This window comes from Salminus brasiliensis, chromosome 13 (assembly GCF_030463535.1).
Source record: "Salminus brasiliensis chromosome 13, fSalBra1.hap2, whole genome shotgun sequence".
Lineage (NCBI taxonomy): Eukaryota > Metazoa > Chordata > Actinopteri > Characiformes > Bryconidae > Salminus > Salminus brasiliensis.
Window position 1 is genome coordinate 6,407,128 of NC_132890.1, and position 14,606 is coordinate 6,421,733.

At 46.1% G+C, this 14,606-nt stretch overlaps 1 protein-coding gene across 1 annotated transcript in view; it reads right to left on the reverse strand.

Annotated features, from left to right (window-relative positions):
- The window catches only part of tmtc2b (transmembrane O-mannosyltransferase targeting cadherins 2b), a 137,513-nt gene extending 125,117 nt beyond the window's left edge, over nucleotides 1-12,396 (reverse strand). The window contains exon 1 of the mRNA XM_072695914.1: nucleotides 11,912-12,396. Coding sequence (XP_072552015.1) covers nucleotides 11,912-11,994 — 83 coding nt within the window. The 5' untranslated portion in view covers nucleotides 11,995-12,396. The remainder of the gene's footprint in view (nucleotides 1-11,911) is intronic.
- Between the last annotated feature and the right edge of the window lie 2,210 nt (nucleotides 12,397-14,606).

Sequence of the window (14,606 nt, forward strand, 5' to 3'; positions counted from 1 at the left end):
CGAGCTGGTATATGGTAAAGGTAAAGGTTCTTGTCTACACCCACACTCTCAAAGGAGAGCTATGGCTGAGAAGGTTCACCTCATGAGGTTAAGATTAGTTAACACAAGCAAAGCAGCAACTGAAACATGCAAACAAACACACACACTCCCACTACAGTAGGGGTATGTTTAACAGTGTTTATGGTTTCTGCAGGGACCACTGACCCAGATGAAAGAGGAGGGAATTTGTCAGTGAAGGCAGCAGGTCAGACAGCAGCCTCTCACGGCCAACAAAGGCTGCCATACATACCAAGAGGATCATATAATTACACTGTTCCAACAGTACTGATCCAGAATCAGGGGGTGGACCATTTTTGTAAATTATAATAATATTATTATTAATGCATTTAGCTACTTTAAGTTAAACTCATTGCTGACACAAATGTGCAAATGCGCACACGCACACACACAGCCTGTCCAGTCCTTGTAGAGACGTACAACCAATAGAGTAGGACACTCTAGAGCAGATAAACATGAACCCATTGGCACCATGCCTAATGCCAGAAGTAGGCTAGAGGGGTATAAAGCTAACTGCGTTCTCTGGAATGACGGTCGGTGCTCCATCCAATACATTTGGGATGAGTTGGGGAGTTGTGGATGATGAGGTGGGGTGGTGATCATCCAACACCCTGACCTCACTAACGCTCCTGTCGCTGAATGCAATGAAATCCTCTGAGCAATAATCTAGCAGAAAGCCTTGTTCCCTGGACAGCAGAGACAGTCACTCCAATAAAAGCAGGATACATTCTTTAATACCCTTGATTTTGGAAAAAACAATAAATAGTCAGGTGTCCCAATACTTTTGTCCATATAGTTAATCACTGATATACCGCTGCTAACCGTTTCCACTGCGGTTAATATGTTTAAATGAAGAGCTACAGCAAGTTCTCCAAATGTAAATACATGAATTTTTTAGGAGGTTTACCCCAAAGGACTGAGGTGTCCCTGAAAACAAGGGTATGTACACAGCAATGCATCACACCAACCGTTTCAGCATGTCATTAATATTATTTTTAGCAGCAAATAAGCTCTTGCGTGCCTCATCTATCATCCTTTTGTGGTCAGAGGGGAAGGAATCTGGGCTCCCACTTGTGTAGCAAAACATTTAGGAGAAGTGAAAGCATCTATTTGTGGTCAGACCTATGGACATCTCTCTGAGATATACATAGAGCTGAGAATTCCACTGTTCAGCATATGCAGCAGGGTTTTCTTACTCTTGGGCCAGCAGTACACAGTAGGGTTATTTGTTCCTCCTATGATACTTTTATAATAATACATCATCATATTCCATTATATTAACTCTTGATGAACTGTATAATAAAATGAATTTTGCAAACGAATTTTCAAATTAATTAAATATACAGAATTCATTTCAAAGCACAGTGAGAAAGGCGTGAAAACGACCCATTCAGATCTATCAATACCTTTAAAAGCAAACTGGCATTTTTTGTTGCATTATAGTGTAGTGTACAGTAACTTGCATTAACATGATGCACTATGTTTTTTGCGCTTAATGAAGTTAATTTAGATAGCACATAATGGTACTGGGCCCCATCGGCAGCCGGGGCCCCGAGAGCGCACAATTGGCCTTGCTATCTCCAGGGTGGCTAAATGCCGTTCTCTCCCCACAACACTCCAGAGCAATGCTGGCTGGCACGGACGCCTGCTGCCCGTTGCACCAGAGCCTGGTACACAGAGCTTTCCTCAGAGAGGAGAAACGTTCGGAGAAAGAAGCGCAGGCTGTGTCAGAGGAGGCATGTGGTGGCCGGTATCCTCCCAGTGTCAGGAGCATTGCACGTAATTGGGGGAATATGTATGGGTTGGGTAACTGGTGACTGGTAATTTCTTGTCATTTTTTTGAATAAAATCAGTAAATAAATCAATTAAAATGTAAAAAAGTCTTTAAATATCCTTATACACAGAGTGAGCCCTGGAATACAGCCTGTCTACCCCTGGTTCGGAATGAACTCGGCCCATTATATCAGCTCCACTTCCCATATAGGAACGCTGTGTGGTTCTATAATTCCAGTCTGTCGTCCATCTGTTTCTCTGCTTACTTTGTTAACCTCTTTTCACCCTGTTCTTCAACGCTCACTCAAGACCCAACAGGACTGACCACAGAGCAGGTAGTATTTGAGTGGTGGGTCAGTCTCAGCACAGTATTCAGTGGCCATGTACTGTTACTGGTACAGAACGGCCTGCTTGCCTGACCAGGGAATTACACCATTCTAGTGTAGCAGACCAGTGTTGTTGAAGCTTCATCAAATTTCAGGTCACGTCTAATCTGTCTGACTCTGATAAGCATCTTCTGATCTTACTTCTGATCTTACTTTTACTCCTTTTGCTCTCCTCAGTCAGACCTGGAGTGGTTTCTTCCTAAACATTCATAGGTGGCTCACGCTGCTTCATTTGAATTCATTTCAAGGATTCAAGCAAACTCAATGCCAGCACTGAGTCACAGCTGACTGGCACATTCATTTCTTGGCCAATCTCAAGCACTGACACACACACACACACACACACACACACACACACACACACACACACACACACTGTTTACAAATATTTACACAACAAATACAAAAGCCAAAAAAAAAAACCCTTCAGAATAAAGAACAAAACGTGAACCAGCACCCAGGATATCAGTCAGACGCCAGCAGACCAAAATGTGTGAACAGACCACCCCAAAAACACACACACACACACACACCTCCAACCCTGACGGTCCGCCAAAGTGCTGTCTTGTAGAGCGCTGATGTCTGTATCTGTACTCTGTAGCTCTCTCACTTCTTCATTCGGTCTCAAACTATAATACAGGTGCTGTTCTTTATCTAGAAAGGTTGAGTAGCCTGCAAAGCATTATGGGTTCATTTACAGGAATAAAAACAAAAAAACAAAACAAAAAAGGAACCCACAATGCTTTGCAAACACGACCATCTGGATACAGCCATCGGGGATTAGAGGCGGCCTTTTGGAGCGAGTGCGAGTCGGAGAGTCTTGCTCTCTCCCTCTCTCTCTCCGAGAGGGCTGTAATTACAGGGCGCTCGAGGTAGAAACAGACTGAGCGAGAGAGCGAGTGAGCAAGAGAGAGATGCTCCGAGTTTGGGTTGCCGCCCTTGGTTCTCACCACGGCTGCGGACTCGGAGCATGTGGACGGGGCAGCAGGGTGGACGCACTACAGCAGTGCCTGAGAAGAGCAGCTCCAGACACACCACACGAACCACAGCATCAGCACTAGCCTATTTCCAGCACACACACACCACCACCACCAGTCCATCCCTGAGGCCCCGGAGCACAGGCCCTGGAAACCCAACCACACGCTGACCGCTCTGAAACTAAATTAATGCAGCGAGGGTTAGCTAGCGGAGATGCTAATTCAGAGCAGGTCCAATCCGAAATGCTAGAACTGTCGAAACTGGACTTACTGCAGGAGACGCTGAAAACCTTCTTCAATTTCAATGGAAGTCAATGTAAAAATTTGAATTTTTGGGGCATTTCTATTGGTTCGTTCACTATGAATTTGCCTCATAATATGAAGAACAACTGGCCGATTCAAATGATGTCAAAAAGTCAAAAATGACAAAAATGAAGATACAAGGTTTTTGCATGTGAGCAATTATAGACCACAAGGCATTATTTATCAGAAAGCACCCATATTGTCTATTATGGATTAAAAAATAATGACAGAAATTGCATTAATAACTAATGATGCATTCTACACAGCCCTAAACCAAGCCAGTGCCAACCTGGCCAAGAACAAGCAGTGATCAGCTGCTCACCCTGCACTAACCTTCACCACCATCCCAGCAGGCAATATCCCTCAGATGAGCTCATCTATCAGGTCTGTGGACAGATTCATGGCAGGTAGCAGAGACCAGGCATAATTCATATCTGGCATTTATCCATTTAGCCGCTCATCTGTCCATCTCTGGCCTGAGCGTGGGCTTACTGCACCAGAGATATGAACCCTGTGAGTTATGACTCGCACTCCCCAGCACAGGTGTCAGGCTGCAGTGTGGTGGATGACCGAGCACGGAGAGAGCACCTTACAGAAGGCCTGAACACTGCGTGATAAAAAACTGCTAACACAGACTTTTTATTCTGGTGTTTCCTGCATTTAGTGAAGAACAAGCCAATGGGAAGCTGCTTCACCATGAGGCCACTGGCTTCTATTAATTAGACGGTCAGGCGGTCAGGCCGAAAGACGTAAGAGTATTGCTTTAAGCTCTAATGGAACTGGGAGACGGGACGGTCACCACTACATTCTTTATTCGCCAAGGTCGTCTGATGGCTTTTGAAGACAGTGAAAGAACAGAGAGAGAAAGAGAGAGAGAGACAGACAAAGTGAAAGACAGAAAGACAGACAGACAAAAAAAAGACAGGTAGAGACGGACAGACAAAAGAGACAGAAAAAGAACAAGAGAGAGAGACACACAGATAGACAGAGAGATACAAAGAGAGATAGAGACAGAAGGAGAGACAGACAGACACACACAAAAAGAGAGTAACACAGAAAGACAGACAGACAAATGGACACACAGACAGAGAGAGACAGACGGGCAAAAAGACAGAGGCCGTCAAGATTGACACAGAGACGCAGACAGACAGAGTGTGACAGAGAGACACAGACGAAGACAAAAAAAAAACAACAAGAATGACAGACAAAAAGAGACAAAAAGTGGGACAGACAGACAAACAGAGAGACAAAGAAAGGTAGACACAGAGATACAGAGAGGAAGAGAGAGAGAGACCGACAAGAGAGACACAAACACGAAGACAGACAGAGAGACACATATGAAAAGAGACGGAGACACAAAGAACAAGAAAGACAGAGACACAAACAGAGAGACAAAGAAAGGCAGACACAGAGATACAGAGAGGAAGAGAGAGAGAGAGACAGACAAGAGAGATACAAACACGAAGAGACACAGAGACACACAGATGAAAAGAGACGGAGACAGAAAGAACAAGAAAGACAGAGACACAAACAGAGAGACAAAGAAAGGCAGACACAGAGATACAGAGAGGAAGAGAGAGAGAGACCGACAAGAGAGACACAAACACGAAGAGACACAGATGAAGAGAGACGGAGACAGAAAGAACAAGAAAGACAGAGAGACAAAGACAGGCAGACACAGAGATACAGAGACAGAGATACAGACCGAGAAAGACAAATAGAAAAAGTGAGAAGGAGAAACAGGCAAGAAGAGACGGGCCAACAAGAGTGACACAGACAGACAGAGGGACAAAGAGACACAGATAAAAAGAGACAGACAGACAGAGACAAAGGCAGACACACACAGAGCTACAGAGAGAGACAGAGAGAGAGAGAGACTCCCAATGTATATTCTTTGGCAGTCCTCAGTACCGATGTCTCCAAGTGAGTCTCCACAGACACGAGCAGAAGCCTGAATCGCATTTCAGCGTTGAGCCGCTAGGAAGGTGGAGAGAGGCCTTCCTTCCTCCACCTTCCCAGCAGATGGGCTTCAGACATATTCCTACAGCGTGTACCAAATTCTCCTCCATAAAAGAGAGATATGAGCAGCATGTGAGAAACACATTTCACACAAGAGCAAATCAGAAGGGTGATGCTGAGGTCACGTCAGCGTGAGGCGAGGACACCGACCTCAGGAGAAAAGCTAAGAGATAATCGCCCGTTATTTATTCAGACTTCTGGGTTTTTTTCAACCGGCATTTTTACCCACGTCCTCTTTTACAGGCTGTGCGTGAGCGTTTTTATGTCACGCATGTTTTCTACATTACTCTGATCACAAGATCAGCGCTGGGCCTTCCTCAAAACTGCCATGTTTCCTGTCTGAATGTTAAAAGTCATAAATTACCGTCCTCAGCACACCCACTGCTCTCCACACCACCCTAATGACCTCCATAAAGCAGCTACGTGGCTCGGGTTATCTGATAGCGCTCAGTCCAGTTAAATATTAGCTTTGCACTTGAAGAAAAAGCAGCACTCTCCAGCCTGTAGTGCCCGAAAGGTTGCACAGCAGGTCTAAACATGCTTCCCATTCTCACACACACACACACACACACACACACACACACACACACACACACACACACACACACACACACACATACATACACGACATAAGGCATCAAAACAGCCTCCCTCTCTTCCAACCATGCCACATCTGCTCCTTCTCAACGCAAATGAAAAAATAACTAGTTTGAGCTGCGTAACACTGGCCAGAACCAGCCTGACGCTGGGCTGCTTTCAAATCCCTCTCGCCACACTTCAGCCCAGGTGACGCTGGGAGATCAAGTGTGAGTACGGGTTTAAATGAGGCCCAAATAGAGGAGACTTAAATAAATATGGTACGGTCTAAAACAGGGGCTGTCCAATGATGGTCTGGAGGTTGACTGGAATGAACAATTTATGCTAAGCTGTTTAAATATATGTAGATATATATTAGACAAAAGTATTGGGACACCTGCTTATTCACTGCTTTGTCCAAAATCGTGGAAAATACCCTGCTTTTGTTGGGAGTAACTGTCTGTCCAGGGATGAAGGCTTTCTTTTAGATTTTGGAGAAGCATTGCTGTAAGGATAAGATTGCATTCAGCAACAAGAGCATTAGTAAGGATGGTTGGATGATCACCCCACCTCATCCCAAGTAGGTGAAAGTATTGGCGAGAGCACCAACCATCATTCCAGGGAACAGAGTCCTTCCACTGCTTCACAGCTCAATGCTGGGGGGGGTGTATACCCCTGTGTCTAGCCCACACCTGGCATTAGGCAGGCAGTACTTCACTACAGGGGCTAGACAAGCTGTGTGTGTGAGCTTTGGAACATCAGTGTCCGCAATTTTCTCAGCTCTTTCTTTCATTATTATTATTTACTATAACCAAATAAACAGGGTATATGTTTTACAGTACACTATATCTTGATACTATATTCAGAAATAGAATTTGAAGTTATGTAGAGTATAAAAACGGTGGTGGCACAGGGTTGCAGGTTCAATACCCAGGACTGCTAAGCAGGCCTTAACCCAGTTATCTCCAAACAGGCAGGTTTACAGAAGAAGGGAAAAAATGCTTAACTTTCAGTAGAAGTCGATGTAAAAATGTTTCATCCCAAGTCATTTCGGAGCATTTCTATTGGTCCACGCATCACACAATTTGGACACAGGGTAAAGGCCACTTGTCTGATTTACATTATGTCAAAAAGAAAAAAACATCACAAATTGAGATACAATGGAGATCACACTAACGATTAGGGTTGGGCAATATGGTAAAAAAAAATGAAATCACGATATTTAAAGACTTTTTTCGCGATACACAATATTTATCACGATACATGAATAAATTACAGACATAAAACATAAATCAGTAGCGGCAGATTCTTTTAAACTACTATTCAGATCCTCTCCTGTACTGAATACAGTGATTTGTGCTCAACATCTGCTGCTCTTCATCTATTTAAACCAGTCTAATTACACTGTAAGTAATAAAACCTGCAGCTGATCAGTGTTTATTAAGCACTAACAGTCTCCTCCATATGCTTTGGAAAAATATCATGATACGATAAAATATCGTCATATTGCCCAGCTTTACTGACGATATATTTGTTCTGACTGGGTGAGGACGTGGGGTTAGGCCACAACAGACCAACTTTAGGCCGCCCTGCTCTAAACCAACAGTCTGCACTGTAAAATTACACAGCTTCCACTGTAAACACAGTCAATTAGTCCAGAGAGGTCAAATGGGGACACATTTACAGATTTCCCCTCCCAGATTCCTCACAAGCCTGCTGTGAAGCCCGAGTGGGAGGGAAATCCTTCACAGGTGCTCCAGAAAGAACACTAAACCCATTTTCACTGTACCTCCCGATTCTGTTTCAAAAACAACCGTCTGTAGATCCTTACATATGTTTCAGGAGCAAGCAGCCGGCCATCAATAAGCTCTGCCGCTGTTGAAACAGTGATCCGTTCAGAGGACTCATCTCACAGCTCTCGCGCACCCTCCTACCTCTGAGCCACGACTCTGTGGCGTGGACCAGAAAGGCAGCGGCACAGAGGCAGCGATACATGGCTGATCTGTCCCTGATCTACCTTTACTAAACAAAATCCCTGCTGCAAACACAGCTGGTCTGGGACTAATACCTAAAATAATATCAGATTTTATTATACTGTATTATACTGTAAGTCCTGGGAGACTTACTGTAATACCAAGTTGAGTGCAATCGCAATGTGACTGAAATGAAGGCAACAATAAATGCCCTGTGGATTAGCAAAACTCATTACTTATACAATGCATCAAAGTTTAATATAGAAATTGATTATTGAAATTGATTCGCAAGCTGATTTGATTGGAAAACCTTCCTCACATCAAGACTTGATTCTTTAGTTTTGCACCTCTGACACCAAACAGGAGTCTGCAGCCTGAGTAAACTGTGTATACTGGGTTTAAGCTGAGCACAAATCACTTAATGAAGATTTTCACCTTTTTTAAAATGCAAGAATCTGCAGAAATAAAGGATTAAACTTATTAAGCATGGTGTGATGGAACGAGAAACAGAACCCAAAGCTAAAACTAGTTTTCCAGACTTTCTACTGCTTAACCGTTCCTGCAAATATGCTTTTCAATGAAGCCTAACTGGAGACTGAAATATGGCACAAGGGGGGGTCCAGTATTGGTCATCCTGGGGTGAGTAGAGGGCCCAAAATGCCAAAATGGCAATACAATACATAAATAAATCAGGTATTTTAAAATACGAATTTAATATGAAATAATATTTTAAACAATTTAATATCAGTCATTTATTTACTACAGTATAACAATATCAGGGATTAAATCACTGGGTTATTGTTCACAGGGTTGTGGGTTCCATACCCAGGTCTGCTAAGCAGAGTTTAATATAGGACATTGTATATATTTATTTAAAACTTATTTTAAAGCTAATTTGTCCTGTTTCTTTAATCGATTTACACTACAAACATGATCATTTCCTCATGTTAAAGCTGCATACAATTTTTGAAGTAAGTCTATACCCAATATAGTCTATAGTTGGGGTAAACTGTATATATTAAATTTAAGCCAAGCACAAATCACTTGTTTTTATTTTAAAAGAAATTAAGTATTGCTCAGTGTTGGTAATGGCAACCAGGCGTCCAAAGAGTTTAATACCTCTATAAAGGTCATCTCATAGAAAGATTTTACATGAAATGGTGACCCATGTTACATAAGGCCAGAGATATCGTTTTACAACAATTCTGATAAGTTTTTTTTTTATCACTAACGCTAGAGGGGCATATATAGAAAAATAAAAGTCTCCAAAATTAAACTTATTTATTATTTTTCAGACTTTCTACTGATTTACCATGAACTGACATTACATATAACAACTACCGAGACGTGTGTGGATTCACTGGTTCACCTTCTATTGCAAACAAAATATGCATACATTTACATTACCGGCATCGCAACCTTCGGTTCCCATCACCACCACTGTAAAGAAATCTAAGTTTGAGAGTTTATCGATATCACGAGACAATACGCAGAAAAAAACACCCTGAATGACTTTTACACTTTGATCATTTATTTATGTAGACTTTTTTTTAATCAGTGAAATTCCCCTTTAATCGCATCTACACCAATTTCAAACACAGCTTAACGGCAATTAAAAATCTAGACCTGAAAGTAGTGCTCCGTTTTAATGAAGAGTTAATAGCTGTTAAATAGGAGCCATTATCATCACATCAGCACCACGTTTACAGCGATCCTCCTGCTTTTTTTCTACCCCAGCAGCCTGTTGTACACACCATGTCTGTGACGGCAAGCTGGAGGTACAGAAGCACATCACATCCACCTCGACACACACAGCATACGATCAACAAAGACTACAGCAGGCTGGCCGAGGGAGCAGGACACCTTCTCAGCTGACTGATCTGACCACAGCCACTACTCCATGTATTCAAGCAAATTGTCAGTGACATCTCTCCACCGTTTACCTCCACGTGACTCACTGTGAAATAACTAATCCAGTCATCCAAGTCCTTTCCTAAAACCACAGCTCCCTGGAAACGTGCCTTAAACTTGGCTACTAAGCTCCAGCTTTATGTGACTCAAGCTCCAGAGGGCTGAGGGGATGTTTTTCTGGGATCTTCAAACCATTTAGATGATGAAGGGAGTCTGTTTAAGCTCAGAAACCTCGGTTTCCGGGATCTTCAGCTCTGGTGCCGTGGAGCTGAGAATCAGAGATCAGAGCTCATTAGCCTACATCCAACCTCTTCAACACACTGGATGTAAACAAGTGCGAGCGTGGAGGCTGCTCTAGCCTGGTGTGGCTATTCACCACCTACTAGCACTATAAGAAATCGGAGGTGACCAGCATACAGCAGACAGTAAGAGTGAACGCAGAGGCCTCGGTCTCCCTAGACCCTGCAGTTTCAGCTTAAACTCAGCCTGAATCAGTGGCCACCTTACTCCCACTATATGGGAGCTCAACGCACAGATGCCCCAGTGTGCACGGCGTGTGTGTGTGTGTGTGTGTGTGTACAGCACTAAAACACTGAGACAGGTCAAGCTCCATCCACCCATCCACCATTCTCAAGCTTCCCCAGCTCACAGCTTAGATTCAACCTAAAACAGTGGGCACTGCACTGACCACAAAAGGGGGGCTTACACTACTGAAGCCCACCGTGTGTTTATGGGTGTTCACGGCTTCTTGCTAACTGAAACCCATCGAGCTAAAACACGGAGAAGAGTCAAGCTCCATCTATCTATCCATCTATCTGTCTGTCCAACCACTGCCTATTCATAATAGGGGGGTTATACTACAGAAGCCCCCCTGTGTGTGTGTGTGCATGTGAGTGAGTGAGCGAGTGTGTGTGTGTGGGTGTGTGTGTGTGTGTGTGTTTGTTTGCAGCTCCTCGCTAACTAAAACCCATGGCGGTCAAGTCCAGGCAGATCAAGCTCACTCCATCCATCTATCCATCCACCCACCCCCCCACCCAACACACACACATTAATAATAAAACCAGAGCTCACAGCTTCCCCAGTCCCTAAAAGCCAGTGGGCACTAGACTGCCCACAATTGGGGGCTTATACTACTACTGAAGCCCCCGTGTGTTTATAGAGATAGCTCCATCCATCCATCCATCCATCCATCTATCTATCTATCCAACCACTGCATATTAACAATAGGGTGGGCTTATATTACAGGAGCCCCCCGTGTGCCCTGTGTGCCCAGCTCTTCACTAACTAAAATCCATGGCAGTCAACCTCGCTCCATCCATCCATCCACCCACCATTCTCAAACTGTGTTTATTCCCCCCCCCCCACACACACACACACTCACACACTAATAATAATAATAATAATAATAATAATAATAATGATAAATAAAACCAGAGCCCACAGCTTCCCCAGTCCCTAAAAGCCAGTGGGCACTAGACTGCCCACAATTGGGGACTTCTACTACTACTGAAGCCCCCTGTGTGTTTATAGAGAAAAGTCAAGCTCCATCCATCCATCCATCCATCTATCTATCTATCCAACCACTGCCTATTAACAATAGGGTGGGCTTATACTACAGGAGCCCCCCTGTGTGCCCAGCTCTTTACTAGCTAACTAAAACCCATGGCAGTCAACCTCGCTCCATCCATCCATCCATCCATCAATCTCAAACTGTGTTTATTCCCACACACACACACACACACACACACACACACACACTAATAATAATAATAATAATAATATTAAATAAAACCCAGAGCCCACAGCTTCCCCAGTCCCTGCAGTTCCAGCTCCACTTAAACCCAAGCCAGCAGGCACAAGACTGCCCACAATAGGGGGGCTTCTACTACTGAAGCCCCCTGCGTGCCCCGTGCCCCGTGTTCCTGTGCATGTGTACCTGTCATCGTAGCAGAAATCGGCGCCCAGCGTGTTCACGTACAGGACCAGAGCCACGGCGCTGCACACCAAGTCTGCAATCATCTCTCAAGAAGAGACAGAGAGCAAAGGGAGGAAAGGAAAACGGACGAAAGGCTGCGATTTCAACCTCAACCTCAACCTCAACCCCTCTCTCTCTCTCTCTCTCTCTCTCTCTCTCTCTCTCTCTCTCTCTATCTGCTCTCTCCGGCTGCGTCCGGACGTGTCTCTCTGTGGCCAAAAGCAGAAAAAAGAATCCGGGTCCCCATCCTCCGCGAACGCGCAGTCCGTCCGTCAGCGCTTTAACCCATACTGAGCGCAGGGAGAGCGGCCTTGATCCACAGCGAGAGCCGGTGATAGGGGCAGGAGGTGCGGTGGGAGAGCCTGCCTTTCCTCGGCCTTCCACCGGGACCGTTTGGCTGCTGCATGGTGGAGGACGCGGAATAAACGGCGAGACGGAGCCGCGTGTGGTCGTTGCGCGCACTGCGCACGCGTCTAACCCCTCCTCCTCCTCCTCCTCCTCCTCTTCCTCCGCCTCAGCGCTTCGTCCGAATTGAGGATGAAGGCGGTCACGTGACGTGGTGTGGCTGCGAGGATGCCGACCAATCAGCAGCAGGCTGCCTCGTTTCCACAGCTCGCTACTAAATGACACGCAGGACAAGCATCCCAGCCTTATCAGCGATACTTACTGCTGGTTAGTGGTGTGTGGTCATCTGGGAGGCAGCTGAGAGCCAGAGTAACCCTAATCCGCGGTAAAACTGCACTCTATGCCCTGGAAGTGGGATCAAGGCAAAGCTCTAGTCACCGGGAGTGGTTACTCTGTCCTAACTAACAGTACATTTCCGTAACTAGGGATCCGCTACTCCATGGGTCAGTGAGACCAGTACTTAGGAGACTCCGGCCTTTAGTTTAAATTAACAAAAATATTATTATTATCATTTCAAACATCAAAACACCTCAAGCTTCTGCCTTGTTCCACTTTAAATAGTGTACGTACCTTCAGGTGCAAGGGATACACTGTTGTTTACAACATGTTCAGTGGTTAGAACGCTGGGTTATTGTATACAGGGCTGTGGGTTCAATACCCAGGACCACTAACCTGCAAGTGCTGGGCCCTCGTGCAAGACCCTGTTCCAGGGATACTGTAGTATGAATGACCCGGTGCTCTGACCCTGGCTTTCGCTGCTGGGATATGCAGAGAGATGTGGATTTATGGATACAACAGAAAACATGAGTCAGACTCCAGTCCTCACTGGTCGCAGTCCTCGCCTCAGACTCCAGTCCTCACTGGTCGCAGTCCTCGCCTCAGACTCCAGTCCTCACTGGTCGCAGTCCTCGCCTCAGACTCCAGTCCTCACTGGTCGAAGTCCTCGCCTCAGACTCCAGTCCTCACTGGTCGCAGTTCTCGCCTCAGACTCCAGTCCTCACTGGTCGCAGTCCTCGCCTCAGACTCCCGTCCTCACTGGTCGCAGTCCTCGCCTCAGACTCCCGTCCTCACTGGTCGCAGTCCTCGCCTCAGACTCCAGTCCTCACTGATCGCAGTCCTCGCCTCAGACTCCAGTCCTCACTGGTCGCAGTCCTCGCCTCAGACTCCAGTCCTCACTGGTCGAAGTCCTCGCCTCAGACTCCAGTCCTCACTGATCGCAGTCCTCGCCTCAGACTCCAGTCCTCACTGGTCGCAGTCCTCGCCTCAGACTCCAGTCCTCACTGGTCGCAGTCCTCGCCTCAGACTCCAGTCCTCACTGGTCGCAGTCCTCGCCTCAGACTCCCGTCCTTACTGGTCGCAGTCCTCGCCTCAGACTCCAGTCCTCACTGATCGCAGTCCTCGCCTCAGACTCCAGTCCTCACTGGTCGCAGTCCTCGCCTCAGACTCCAGTCCTCACTGGTCGAAGTCCTCGCCTCAGACTCCAGTCCTCACTGGTCGCAGTCCTCGCCTCAGACTCCAGTCCTCACTGGTCGCAGTCCTCGCCTCAGACTCCAGTCCTCACTGGTCGAAGTCCTCGCCTCAGACTCCAGTCCTCACTGGTCGCAGTCCTCGCCTCAGACTCCCGTCCTTACTGGTCGCAGTCCTCGCCTCAGACTCCAGTCCTCACTGGTCGCAGTCCTCGCCTCAGACTCCAGTCCTCACTGGTCGCAGTCTTTGCCTCAGACTCCAGTCCTCACTGGTCGCAGTCCTCGCCTCAGACTCCAGTCCTCACTGGTCGCAGTCCTCGCCTCAGACTCCAGTCCTCACTGGTCGCAGTCTTTGCCTCAGACTCCAGTCCTCACTGGTCGCAGTCCTCGCCTCAGACTCCAGTCCTCACTGGTCGCAGTCCTCGCCTCAGACTCCAGTCCTCACTGGTCGCAGTCTTTGCCTCAGACTCCAGTCCTCACTGGTCGCAGTCCTCGCCTCAGACTCCAGTCCTCACTGGTCGCAGTTCTCGCCTCAGACTCCACACCTCACTGGTCGCAGTCCTTGCCTCAGACTCCCGTCCTCACTGGTAGGAACCCAGTTTTACATGCATGCAGTAGGGTGTTACACATTAATAACGACCAAACTGCTTGTAAACATGTATGTAATCTCACCTTTTAGATCTTTGGGGCTCTAAATATGCATAGGACCTCACATAACCTTTGGAGACTGATTATAATGCTCTCAAATTAGGCCTTTAATAATATAATGCATAAACCCATACTCC